General features: G+C 37.5%; 1 protein-coding gene across 8 annotated transcripts in view; it reads right to left on the bottom strand.

The window, feature by feature from the left end:
* LOC120958814 (ankyrin-3) overlaps positions 1-14,938 on the bottom strand; it is a 52,925-nt gene that overhangs the window by 19,345 nt on the left and 18,642 nt on the right. For all 8 annotated transcript variants that reach the window (XM_049609087.1, XM_049609089.1, XM_049609088.1 and 5 more), the window contains exons 3-6: positions 3,079-3,186; positions 2,713-3,009; positions 2,470-2,625; positions 57-910 (exon numbers count right to left, since the gene is read on the bottom strand). In XM_049609087.1, the coding sequence (XP_049465044.1) occupies positions 57-910; positions 2,470-2,625; positions 2,713-3,009; positions 3,079-3,186 (1,415 nt within the window). The remainder of the gene's footprint in view (positions 1-56; positions 911-2,469; positions 2,626-2,712; positions 3,010-3,078; positions 3,187-14,938) is intronic.

Genomic DNA, 14,938 nt, shown 5'->3' with positions numbered 1-14,938 from the left:
AAGAATAGAATGATTAATTTCGAGCAATAAGTAAGGCAATACAAAATAATTGTTACCTTGAAGCGACATGAAGCGGTGTCTGATCTTCACGAGCTTGTGCATTTACGTACGCTCCATTTCGAAGTAATATGCGTATAATGTCCGTCTGCTTAGCACGTGCTGCCAGATGAAGTGGAGTTTCACCGCGAACAGTCGGTATGTCCGGACTTGCATCGTGCTGCAGCAGGTAGATCACGATATTCATGCATCCCATAAAGCTGGCCACGTGCAGCGGCGTTAGGCCGCTCTCCGTTGTTGCTCCAATTGTTGCACCATGGTTTAGGAGAAGCTCCACCACCTTAATACGATTCTTTTTGCAGGCAATATGCAACGGTGTAAAACCGTTCAGTGCCCGTGCATTCGGATCGGCATTTCGGTCGAGCAGCAGCTTTGCTACCTTCACGTGACCACAGTGGGCGGCGACGTGGAGCGCAGTGAGATAGTCGATCGTAATATCATCAACGGGTGATTTGTTCATTAGTAAAATGCGAGCCGCGCTGACGTGTTCGCCCTGGGCCGCCATATGCAGCGGGGCAAGTCCGTTTTTGGTCTTGGAAATGATTTCGGCCCCATGTTCTAACAATACTTCGATCACCTGATCGTGGCCTGACCGGGCGGCACAGTGAAGAGGCGTAAGACCGTCCCGGGTGATACTGTCGATGCGACCATGGTTAGCGATCAGCAGCTTTACCATGTTCAGCTTTCCCCACTTGCACGCAACGTGTAGTGGTGTGATGTTGTGTTTTGCAGTAAAGTTCACGTCTGCACCTTTCTCAATCAATAGTTGAGCGACGTTTACATTGCCGTAGTGAGCAGCGATGTGTAGTGGAGTGAAGCCGCTTTTGGATGATACGTCTGGATTGTGTTCATTCTGTAAATTTGGATGAAATAAGATGGAATTTAGTTAATTGATTAAATTATACACATTTCAGCTATGAGGATACGAGGAATTCATGTTTGTTACGAAGATACAAATTGCAATCAAGCTACATTATGTAAACATCCGGGACGACGTTCAACAACATCTTCAAGATGCCCTATTTACTTACATCTTGCATATTTTACAAGGCATAAAGTTATTACAAAACGTTCGTTTTGAATTGTTACATAAACGCGTAGTTCTACTACACCACCTTCGACGAAAAAATATTGAGTAATCGATAAAACGTATAATTAGGGGTCTAATCTAATTTAAGCCGGGAAGATCAAATATATTATTAAAGTTAGACCTAACACATAGATTATTAAAAAAACATCTATATTTACATCATTCGATTTCACTTGAAGTAATGAATGGTGGTATAGAGAACTATTTGTACTGAATAAGGGTAACCTGACATTGGGGCCCTTTCCGTTTGAAGCTCGTAGGCTGAAATTTCAGCCTGTCAGCTGTTTGCATTGTATAGCAGTTTTCGAGCAGCTATCTAAGTGAGTATAATATACAGGTAAACTTATCCCAAGGTGTATGAATTTAGAAGGCTGATTTTTATCGCTTCTGCTTCTGAATTAAGGGTTTAAGAGTGTTTTGAGTATTTATTTATTTATTTTATTAATTGCTCGGCCACGTTGGGTTACAGCAATAGTACTTACTGACTATAGTATACAATTATTCACGAAGGAGTAGGAAGGAGTTTATGGTACGGAAAAGGAGCGAAGACGGGATCGGTAGACAGGATAGGAGAGGACAGCAGGAAGGGAAGGCGGAAGTGATTACATTAGTAAACGCTGCTACAGCTTGATTTATGTCATCATCAGTAAAGCATTCGTCAAGTCTCCAGAAAGCTTGTTTGAACAAAAATGTTCACCCATCCTGTCAAAAAGATTTATTCAAATTTGGTTATAAAAAATGCTATGAAACCACCTGGACTACATACACTTTGATTCCAGATTCGATCACCTGGTTTCTTTAACACTTTAAGCGCCGCGTCATATGAAATCGCACGACGGCTTTGTTCACCGCTCAGCTCTGTATCTGACGCTCACCAATTCTCTTGATAACGAATGAGGGAAAGAGAGAACGAGAACGACATGTGCTACGCCGCTTATCGAAATGAAACAAAAGAGTGATAATAGTCGCACGAACAATTGTCGCTCTCATCGCTCTCTTGTCATGCGCTACGTGCTCACTCGCAAACTGTGACGTCAGGCCGGCGGTCAAAGTGTTAATGCACCTTGGGATAAATGTAAACAAACCCGTGTTTTCGAGCAGGTACTCGAATCTAATTCTAGCTTTTAGGCTAAAATTTTCTAGACTGAAAATCGCAGGCTAGTTTTTTGTGTGGTTTTGTATCGATTGTTTACATGATTTCAGCCTCCAACTGTCAAACTCCATACAAAAAACTAACTAGAATCGTGAAGGCCCCCATTATCTAATTATCGTTCTTAACAGCTCTTTTCTTATTAAACGTTCTTATATTCATTTATATTCACCTCTAGCAACAGCTTCGCCGCTTTTACGTCATCCTTTTTAGCTGCTATGTGAAGAGCTGGTAATCGAACCTTTCCACGAGTGTCGCTTTCAAGGAGCACTGCAACTACTTTATCGTGACCTTGCTGCATGGCTACCGCCAACGGTGTAAAGCCATCCTGAAAACAATAGAAAAATGTTATTATAATTGAAAGAGTGGTATTGCATTGTCTACACTCATTATTCAACTATTCTGTGAAGCTTACCTCAGTAGCTAGCGCTGGATTAGCACCCTTTGCTAGCAGATAATTCACACACTCGTCGTGGTTTTCCTGCGCAGCCATGTAGAGCGGCGTAAATCCGTTCTGAGACTGCACATTAACCGATGCGTTGTACTGCAGAAGCAGTTGAATGATTTCCTTTTGGCCAGCCAATGAAGCGATGTGAAGCGCTGTGTTACCCTTCTTGGTGGCATTATCGACGAGCGCACCGCGTTTCAACAGCTCGTTCACGATGTCATAGTGTCCATCTTTTGCCGCTAGATGCAGTGCGTTCAGACCGTTCTACAATGAAAAGAGACACAGGGACATAAGAGCTGATCGTTTCATCTGCACCAAATTTTCCATCCATACCGTATTGCACGTGTTGATGTCGGTCACTTGACCGGTTTCGAGGTACTCTATCAGTTTCTGTAGATCCCCTGCCCGCGCTGCTCTCAGGAACGCTGTGTTTGTGTCGTTCTAGTTGTAAATGAAAAAAAGGAAAAGAAAGCGAAATTAATGATCTGACATATTTAACCTGTGAAATACAAATAGCAACGAAACTCATTGCTGTTAACCTTTGCTCACTTGCACGTAAACGTATTGTTTGTCGTACTTAAACCCATTAATTACAACAGTGCAAAATCGGCTCATACCACAAAGAAAACAGACACTAATAAATTCAAACGTAAGATGTGTAATGCCTTAGGCATTTGTGGCTTGCAACTTTACTGTGTATGCAGCTAATTTTGGAATCAAAATCTGCTCATGAATATGTGTTGAAAGCTGTCTTCAAGGGCGGAGAAGTCACCATTACACCATGCAAGACGTTTATTAATCCTTAAGCTTGAATTGAAAGACGATAGCAATTGTAACATGGCTAGACTGTTTAAAAACAGTTGCAATACTCAATTAGTTAAGTGAGTAGGACCCCACATAAGTACCAAGGTAGCAGGACCCCAAGACATACGTTGGATAATATCATTATCTTTTAATTATTGGTATCAAAGATCTATGTTTTAAATATGTTTTTCTATTAAACCAAAAATGAATGATTAGAGAGACCAAAAATGTAGATTCCCAGTATTTCAGCAATGTGCATCGGAAACAGAATTACATCAGCAACACTGTCCATTTCATGCAATTCAACCATCGATTGAGGGGCAAAGGTTAGGGGCCTGTTTTTCGATGCACGGGACGGCATCAATATTCTCCCAACTTGTTAGTGGGCCATCTGGATTCCATCAACGACTGCTTGGCTAGGGCTGAAGCATGTTTGTGTACACTATTATTTATCCTATTTACAGCAATAATCCTATTTTGGTGTTCAAAGATATGCATTTGATTTCATTTACAGACCTTGCCGTTACAGAATTCATCAACTTAGGCCGAATAGAAAGAATAGGCAGCAAACAACATGTGTGGCGGCTAACATGCAGCTTTACAAAATTGTTGAGCAGCTGAGAGAATCTGTTGCATCAACGAATAAAATCTGACCGATAATTGAAATCATTGTTAAGAATACCATCCATTAAGACATTTGACATAAACTAAACTCCATCATTCATCATACTGATTCTTGCTAATGAGTGATAGCAGAACTATATCAAAACGATTGTGACAAATTAAGAAGAAATGTTCAAGCGTTCGTCTGACGCAACTAGGCAGAGTTGTGACCTCGATTATATGTTTGTTTGTGCTGCTCAACTCATCGACGTACTTGTGATAAAATGAACATCATTTTGCAGGGTCCATTTTAATTCTATAGCGTATAGCGTATATAACAGATGAACGATTAAGATAAAAAACCAAATTGCGAATATATATATATAATAAAATATATGCTTGATAATGCTTATGAACGTTCGCACAACTTTCTTCAGTTACGGAATTGCATCAAGGCAACACACTTTCGTCCAATGATGGAACCGCTTGTTAATTGGGGAAAAAATAATTGCTCTCAAATAACAAGACAGCAATTATCGCGTTCGTGCTTTGGCCTTCTTGAGACGAACCGGTGGATTAACAGTTTATCTCGCCAGGTTCGTAATACACTGTGCGGGTTGAAACAAGGATCATGTCATTACTTTGCATTCCTTTTATGAACGCTCACACTGGTACGTGTTTTTCATAAACTATGTCTCCAGGTAGTATTCTCATGACTTAACTTTATGGATCTCAGATCTTGAAGCTGTCGCAACTGTAGCTTCACGTTACATGCAGTTGTGTGTAATAAAAAAAATACACTACACAAATTAATGTTTTACTTGAAAAACTCAAAACCTTACGCTGTGAATTAATTTCTGGGTTTATTTTGTTGCTGGTTAGCTTTTGATGCATCGATAGCTTACATGCACGTCAATACGTTTAAAATGTGATGAATACTTAGGTAGTCTGAAGTCTGTAGTCAATTTAATCAGAATATTTTGGATTTAAAGACTAAACAAAGTTGAATAAAGTTATGATGTTCGTCTTAGTATTAAACTTAGTTCATGGTAGATACAGTAAAAGCTTATGAGAAATACATTTGAAAGAGATGACCATTTTCTAACGTGCTGAAAAGATGACTATTTTGTATCATGATAGTTGATATATCGTATTTTAACGTGTATAACGACTCTTTTTTAGGTCAAAAATCAGATTAAGGGGGTCATTATACACGGGTAGTATCTTTTCGATTACTCATGAGACATTGGCAGTTATCATTGAATGCATTCGTAGCTGCGGAGAACGTCCCGACATTTTATTCATTTTTCCTATGATTTCTTACGAACTAGATAGTTAATATAGTTATTTACGATGTTTTAGAACCGAGCACATGAAATGTGCTGCCATCCCTAGGATTCCGGATGAGCGCCGTAAGATCTCGCTTCGGACGCATTCAATGAATCTAAGCTATTACATTAGATTACATACAAAGATAGTGTGGTGCATGGGTATCCACAAACATAATACTGGAAAAAGCAAGAGTGTTGCTTAGGAAATGTACAAGGAAAAAGAAAACGGTTTGGAAACCGAGGAAACAATTAAACTTACTGGTTCTTTAAATTGGTGATTTAAATTCATAACAAGAAACTACTTAAGCATGAGGTCCAAAACTAAAGCTCCGAAAATACCAAAATTATACAAAGGTAAACTCCATTCACTTGTATTAGAAATACAAAAAACTATCTGAATCAATTGCTAATACGGACAAAGCTGTGTTTGTTATTTTTAAAATTTAATTTTTTTTATATCAAAAGTAATGGTAATAGTGATAGTAATAAAATTTTCACTATGTAAAAAACAGCAATTTGAAAAAAAAAATCTCTTTTCGTTACGTTGAAGAGAGCAGAAATAGAACATTAAGCTTCAGTGTCAGTAAGTAGCCGTTGTAGAAACCGGTTGTCATCCGTTAGGGAGGTTTGGTTATGCAATTGTTCAGCCGCTGAGAGTGAAGCTTGATTAAGTACTTCCGATAGAGCAAATGGGAACATTTACCGTTTCGTCAGTACGTTGCTTTCATGTGCTATTCAAACAAAAAGTAATTAATCTGTCAATAGTTTGCGTGACGATCCATAATGGAGCAACTAGGTGATGAGACGTTTACACTCCTAAGTCGTGTGATGACAATAGGAATTTGTTTTCTAACCGAATTTGTAATTGCAAACATCTTAAAAGTACAATATTATATTATTATATTATACAATATTATATTAGAGATCAAATTCCAAGGTGTATCAATTTACTACAACTGAAAAAGCCTGATCCCATAGTTTTCAAAATATGCTTTATCGATAAATACTTTCAAAATAAAACAGATAATGGGGCCCTTTCCGTTTTAAGTTCGTAGGCTGAAATTTCAGCCTGTCAGCTGTTTGCATTGTATAGCAGTTTTCGAGCAGCTATCTAAGTGAGTATAATATACAGGTAAACTTATCCCAAGGTGTATGAATTTAGAAGTCTGATTTTTATCGCTTCAGTTTCTGAATAAAGATTTTAAGAGTGTTTTGTGTATTCGTCAAGCCTCCAGAATGCTTGTTTGTGCAAAAGTTTTCACCCGTTCTGTCAAAAAATGAAATTCAAATTTGGTTATAAAAAACATGCTATGAAACCACCTAGACTACATACACTTTGATTCTATATTCCATCACCTGATCTCTTTAATGCACCTTGGGGTTAATGTAAACAACACTGTGTTTTCGAGCAGGTATTCGAATCTAAATTTAGCTTTGAGGCTAGAATAATCTACACTGAAAATAGCAGGCTAGTTTTGTATGGAATGTTTACATGATTTCAGCCTCCAACTGTCAAACTCCATACAAAAAGCTGACTAGAATCGTGAAGGGCCCCAATGTCTGTTTATATTTTGTAAGAACTATATTTATATGATACTAATGGTGCTGTTTGCTATAAAAATGTCGTTTTTATAAGAAAAGATTTTGATTTTGAAAATAACTGTCGTTCGATTTGGATTTTGCTATTGATGAAATAAACCGTAGCTACTTCACAAACGATACAAGCAGTTGTTTGTTTTATTGTTCAATGTGGTGTCATTCAGGGAAACAAATTTCATGGAAAGAATTAAGTCACGACGTAATGTAAAGCATCTTACTGATGACATAATCGATTAGGGTGAATTTAACATATTTGACCTATGTCTTGGAATATACAGCTATTTTTGTGTGTATATATCACCACATTTCACATGAAGAACATTAAACTTTCTGATGAGTTTACGAGGCGTGGGTAGAATGTGAAGAGGTTTGTCTATACTGAGTAATCATTAAATCATGAACAAAAATTAATATATACAAATTAATGATAAACAAAGAGCATCCTGGAATTTGAACAGCCACAAAGGTTTTCCACATGCTACACTTGTGACATTGTTGAATTTACATAACGTTTTTGTACATGTTAGTATATGGAAAAAGTGAAATAATGTAAAATAAAAGGTTAAACTTATGAAGTATTGAACGAAGGATTTAATTTCATAAATTTTAACTATAAAACATAATGTCCCTAATATTTGTAAAATATCCGTAACAATTTCACACAGTGAAGTTTGAGCGTAATATGCGATAAGGTTCTGTTTGATGGTTATTTCGTAAATGACACACCCATCAGGAAGTCCTTTCGCACGATGACAAAAGGAAAAAGGGAGAGGGAGTATTAATGAACATGATATAGAATAACAAGAAACAGTGAAGTAGGCTTTCAAGGAAACCTCTGAAATGAATTTGTTCAGCGACTTTTGACCATGTGGTGGCCGTTTGACACACAGCGGTCGCATCGCATCATTGTGACTGAAAACCTACGAACCATGTTCATTTATGAAACATGAATACATATATGACAAAAGCATTGGTTTGGTTTTCGTTTTATTATATACTTTTTTGTTAGCTTAATGTCGACTGGACATGAAAGCCATGTATGAAGAAAAAGTGGAAGCGTGTGGATGGATAGATAGTCATAGATGTATCATAATCTAGATCTATACCAGCAGCAAGGTGACCAAATCAACGATTCCGTATGTGAGTTCAACCTTTTATAAACACTCTTACACATGATACTCAGTCAAGCCTAACCAGCTAACCACCAATAAGCCGTAAAATAACGGCTTATCAGAGAACAAACAAGACCACGTATATACCCGTCTAGGATACATTGTTGAATTATATTACTACTTGGCTAAAGCCACAAAGCCACACACATTTTTGTCACGCCAAACAACACAAAATAACGCCACTGGATGAAAACAAAACGCATTCTAATCAGCATTATGTATGCTTTTCGTCGTCTATTTTTTGTCATTTAGATCATTTCAATCCTATTGAATGCCGTCTCTATTGAATTTTAAATAGATAAAATAGACAATTTCAATGTAATCGCACACGAGACATACTTTTGGATGATTGATACTAATATTTAGAGGTTCTGCAATTTTCCAGAGAATATTTTAGTAGCGCGTCAATTCATCGACAATAACAAAACTGATAATGAGAAATGAGTGAATAGAGCGAATGCTCAAGTACTTATGCATTTATTTTTTAGGTGTTTTTTTCAAAACATGCGATAAATGTCTCATTTTAAAACAAAAACAGCATGGCACAGTGGGCAATAGATGAGCAAACTTTTTAACAGAAAAAAAACACTTCAAACTTCACATACGACACTCACTTAATTTCCGTGTTAGTTCCTAAAAGCAAAATTATCCTAAATCCTCCTAAACTAAAAAAACTAAACTAAACTACAAATATTAAGAAAAACTGGAGAGAGGTTGAGACATGTCTAATTACCCGCATTGGTGCAATGGCTGTAGGTTTCAATGCGATACAGATCACGTCCAATTAGTCTGCGTTTAAAGGATCGCGACAAAACAAAACGAAATTCTTTAACGGCGTTTACAGCTTTAATTCGCCGTCCATTCGCGTTTGAACGAAGCCGTGAAGGAACAGCGATTCTATAATATTTGCTCATTATTTGCTGTAAGATAACGGGTAATTACGAGTAAATAAGACTAGCAATACCCTATGCCGGGACTGCGTAGCTATAATTAAACATGGAGATACGTTTTTGTTTTTGTAGTTTCGGTTCCAAACTTACTTTTCCGTTGAAATGTTTTGGAAATAAAATGCACTTAATTATATGATTTAGAAAATGTATGATGTAAAGAAACACAAAAAGTAATTAAAACAAATTCAATATATCTAAAAAATAAGAAAAATTCATGCGTAAGAGACGGAAACCAACATAATTAATCCCAATTATAGAGCTCTTATTGTTTAAATGTAATCTATAAGAGCAAGTAGAGTTGATTGGTTGGTTGTTTGGCTTATAGAGACTTTGAGCATTTCTGTTTCATTTGTCTCTTTAATAATTCGAGTAAAAAAACACATATTGGATGATATTTATTACGATTTTCATATGAGATGTAACACGTTGATGAGATATAACAGTAACCTTGAATTTATAATATTCTTTGGAATGTTCGATTTACAGATCTTTACATGCATGTTTCCCAAAATTTCAAGTGGCTCAGTTTCGAGAACGTGTGTTCTGGATACTTGTGGCAACACAACAAAGGCGCATAAATTAAACTCTCCGGCATTAGTATTAGGCTCGACTCGGTGCGATACCACACATCAAGACGATCGATAATTTAGACCGCTTTGGTTTCACAACATGCCTCGGCCTCTGATACGCCACCCTTTTAGCCACCTACACTTGAGTAGTAGTAGCAGCTCCACGTCAGACGGGAAAGAGAGCTGGCGTGTGGACAGAATCGTGGCCGGTCGAATGACGCCAACGCGAAGCGGTTGGAGCACTTGAACGAACGCTTCCGATCGCAGTTTTGTTCTCTTTCGTTCGTTTCCTTTTGCTCTTCTTCAGTTTTTTTTAGAAACTTGCGGTCACAATCGCACAATTTGAATATGAATAATTCAGCTTACGGATACAGGAGCAGAGAGACAGCCCGCGGCTGATGGACGTGTTGCGACGTTCCATTTGCACAGTCAACTAATAGCCCCCCCTTCCTGAGGGTATATAATGGCCCAGATTCCGAGTGGATGGTAACTATCGGAAGGGTGGTGGTGTGTGATGGCGGGTCAAAATGGATTCCGGGCCGGTCGAGAAGGATCACCATCCGTCTCTAATAACAAAGCAGTGGCCACCCGAAGCCATCTGACTGTGCCACAAAACAATCAACTGTGGAAGTTTACTGTCATTCATACCAATAATGGGGCAGTCTAGAATGGCGAACGAAATAGCTGCATTATGCTTTAATAATAGTACGGTTGCTAAAACTGACCATAATCAGTACGATAGAATAAAAATGGATATTGTTGGCCAATCGTCTGGTGTATAACGCAATGAACAAAAGTTAATAAACAACATTTCAGTTTATAGTTTACAAAAAAATTAAATCAATAACCATGTACGATAAACACTGTTTATAAAACCAAGGCGTTGCTATTAATAAATTATTGTTATGCAACTATTGTGCAACTATTCTAAGACTAATATAAGGAAAATTCAAGAATCTGGGCTATATACAAATATTGACCAGAGTTTTAGTTTATAAGTCACACAAGATATATGTACGACAAGGTCTTGTGTGCACAATCAATTAGCATTTACTCTTTAATTTATTCACATATTGCACCAGTGCAATGCACAGGCTGTGGTACGGGAAACGATTCACATAATCATTATTGATCTTCATTTTTAAAATTCGTACATATGCTTAAATAAAGAAATTGAAACAAGTTCAGTTTTTTTAAGTTATGTATTACGTTTTATCTAATGAATTAATAAGAAACTTCTAAACGTCGGTGTCTAATGTAGTAATGTTTTTTTCATTAAGCTCAAAAATATCATATTGAAAATAAAGGCTATATTTGATTCAGTTGAATGCAAGACTAATTAGCATACATTTAAGTACACACCTGACCGAATGCTGAACTGTTCTCTTGATTAGGTTTAGCTGAGAGAAACCAGTTTTAGCTAGGCTAAACAAAAAAAAATGCTACTAACGGCAACGTTGAGACTTCGGTTCCACAGTTTATCAAGGTCATCTGGTGAAGGAGGACTTTCTACGATTTATCTCTAGGCTCGATTTGGTTAGATTATTGTAAATGTTGTTAATGAACATCGGACAACTACGACGAACGAATATGCCTTCACTGTGAGAATAATGCAAGTACATAGCAAGACTAAGGTATGTCCTACACCATCAAACATCGAAGGTGTAACCAATATTAATGACCGATTTATTTCCATTGCACTACAGTAGTAAACGATCCATACCTTAGATGTGGGCAGTCTTTAACATTCGTAATAACCATTCATTGAAGGACACGCGTGATGGAGGTTTTAATAAAAATACTATTCATCGTTTAAAAGTTAGAAGGTGGCATCAATCATCTATCTTCTCCCAAAACGTACTGCTGCCCCAGTGAACTATTTCGAAAGGAACAAGCAAAAACAACAGTCCGGCGAAAGATTCAATCAAAACAAAACAATGAAAACTTATTTACCAATAAATGGTAAACACAATCTTTGACGTATCTTCGGTAAGGCTACGTATTCATACGTGACTCACTTTCGTATCTATGGATGACAAGTTTGTGCTAAGATGGCGTCATCATGAAGTAACATTCTCCAAGGCAGTAAAACTACGTTTAGCTGTACCGATGAATGTCCATTTGCCTGCGATGTTTACCGATGTGACGTGCGGTTGATTTTACTAACACACACGGTCAGGGTGTTAGAAAACCCAATACATAAGCAACGATGGATGGACGTTAGCCAGCTGGTTTGAAGCACCAAGTGACCGGACAAGTTTTTTTTGTTGTATCTCTGCCCCAAGATATCCCTCTTGTCGACCGTATGACATCATTCACCGTGGTTCAAACTTGCCTAGGTTGTAGTTTTGCTACAGTCTTTTTTACTATGGTACACAAAAGAAGTCAATAAATTCGGTTAGCGGTTGTGACCTTTGACAAACACCAAGATCACATCATCAATATTCTACACAGTCCATTGCTTATCGGAAAGGAATGTCGCTTGATAGTCGGTCGAGCGCAGCCACGAGTAATAGATTTCAAATTGATTATATCCCACCCCTAACGACACTAACTGCACAAGTCCACACCTTTTTTGAGGGCTCCCCACAGGGTCAAGTGTCCATATTGAGAGTTGCCTTGAAGCTTGGAACGACGCGAATCTCCCTAGTCCTGCATTACGAAGCAGCTGACTAGTGACATCACCGCGGGCTGGCATTGGGGAGGGCATGTTTGTTTGCGATCTACGTGTAAGGTGTGTGCCTGTGCTGCTTCCATTCTTGCCCGTTACCTTTTCGTGTCGACACAATTCATCGAAACCGAGGGAAAGCGAACAGTATTAGTGTCAGTTGGCCGGGAAGCCATTGGCCGATTAATATGGCTTCCATTCACAGCGAATGTATCGATACTCCATCTAGTAAGGATGGATCGTTGTGAATAAGGTTAATCAAGACCCTATTTTGAGCGTTACTACTAATACACTACGGATTGTTATGTAAGTGCAAAACTATATTCTGCATTTGGGTCAGTAGTTTGTATCGATTGTCGAGTTGGTTTTTTGTTGCCTGCAAGAGTATGAAATAAACACAATAGCTGCGGTATCGTTCAATAATCTTATTTTATTTGGCGTAACGTCCTAGGCACATGCACATATACAGACTTTAAAGACTTATTCAGTTTCATGCAACTGGATAGTCAGTTCTTGCTACTGGTGGACGGTTCATTCAAGGCTTGAATCCACGACGGGCATGTTATGTCCCACCAGTTGACGACTTTCCACCCCTAATTTATGTTATAAGTTATATTTTCTTGTCAGCAATTGAGTATAATATAAAATATTTAATGTTGTTCTGTTTGATTGTCCAGCAACGGCAAAGGATGGAGGATATAACATATCATGTATAAATTGATGTCACATTAACAAGATCTTCATCTTGTGGGCGTTGCAAGCCAAAACGGGGCAATTTTTGTTGTTAATATATGTTTTATCCCCCTAACAGTATTGTCTCCCTAGTCGTGTGAACATTGTTGCTTCTGACACATCCTTGGTCATACATTGCAAAGATGATTATATTCGGAAAGATGATTACAACATGGCAAAGAATTCGTCAAATTGGAAGTATCAAGAGATCAACCCGTCCGAAAAAAACAAAAACACACACATAAACATTGAGTCGTCTGATTGAACCAATGATAAATGAACCTTGCGGTCTTCACCAACGGGGTTCGAAAAAAGGATCCCGTTCCTTTTAAGGGGTTATTGCTACACCAGTGCCATGGCTGCGGTTTTATCGCTTCCGAAATGGCACACATTTCGCCACTTAGCTTGTTAATGATGTATTTAATTCCAAGAATGTTACGAGAGGGGCAATGTGATGGTCACTTTCGCACATAATTTCGCGATGCCGTTTTGGACATACATTTGCCACTCAACAGCAACGCAATCATTTGATTTTACCATATTTTGTCATGCAAAGTGTCAGTCAAAGCAACAGATGCTAGTGAAAAATGAATCTTTACGACTTTTGTCCAATGAAACAATTTAAAATGCATTAGTATCTCCTGCACCGCTAATGGGAGAATCAGTGTACATGATAATGATGAAAATTGTATCGCTTGTTTGTAAATTGTAGCAAAATGAGTACAAAACAGTCTAAAATTGTTCTGTATTATTTCAAATACGATTAAAATGTAGTACAAATGCCCGAGAAAATTTTTACACTAAAAATGATTGTTCTTTTCTCACCCGTTCCGCTCATTTCATTCATTTCATTCAAAAATATATAAATTAACATTAAAATATTGATAACTACTATTATTAATCACAAAAAAAGTAAAAAAGCTTTGGATTATAGTAAATGTAATATGACCTTAATGGCAATGGTGAAATTGGAAATATAGCAAAGGATTCATATCAGGGAGTTCCATTTGTCCACGTACGCTTTAAATGAAAAGTAAGTTAAAAAATAACGAACAAAATTTCTTATAAAAGAGTGGTTAATATTAATAATGTTTGACAGTAATATCATTAAAGAGGCAAACTGATTTTCGTTTTTCTGCATTTTCATTCTATCATTGAAAAAACCTAGTTCTTTTTTCATATACTCTTTTGTGTGCAGGCACACACAGTATAAATTTTGACCGTTCCGGCGCAATGTCCAATCTACGTTTGGTAAACCCATTAAAGCAGCAGACACTATGACTGCGTCTACGAAAGACGAGTCAGAAGATATACAACACACCAATTTCCTCCACCACCATTCACCAATTTCGTCCAACAATTCACCCTAGATGCTTGACCAGAACATGGTGACACACATGGTTTATATATTAATATTATTTACTTTCACATGCCACAGTTACTTAGAAAAGTGCGATCGATATGCCGTACCCTGAAACATAATGTACAATTCGCATGAGTATAATACATTATGTGGCTAATAAACATTGAAAAAGAGTTCAAAAATGAGAACAATTCGCATGTTTGATTGTTTGATATGTTTCATCGGTTCGAATATTGTTAGCCAATATAGAACTATCAGGTGTTACCCAATGCACTATGATATATTCTAATTATTTCTTACAACTTAACACTACAAATAAGCACATTCTGTTGTCAAGTTCTCTCTCTCTCCATTGTGTTTTATTTGTTGAAAAGCAACATGAGAGAGGAACGACAATATTGC

This window comes from Anopheles coluzzii, chromosome 3, assembly GCF_943734685.1.
Source record: "Anopheles coluzzii chromosome 3, AcolN3, whole genome shotgun sequence".
Lineage (NCBI taxonomy): Eukaryota > Metazoa > Arthropoda > Insecta > Diptera > Culicidae > Anopheles > Anopheles coluzzii.
Note: the sequence above shows the minus strand (reverse complement) of the source record. Positions and strands in the feature narration are given on the sequence as shown.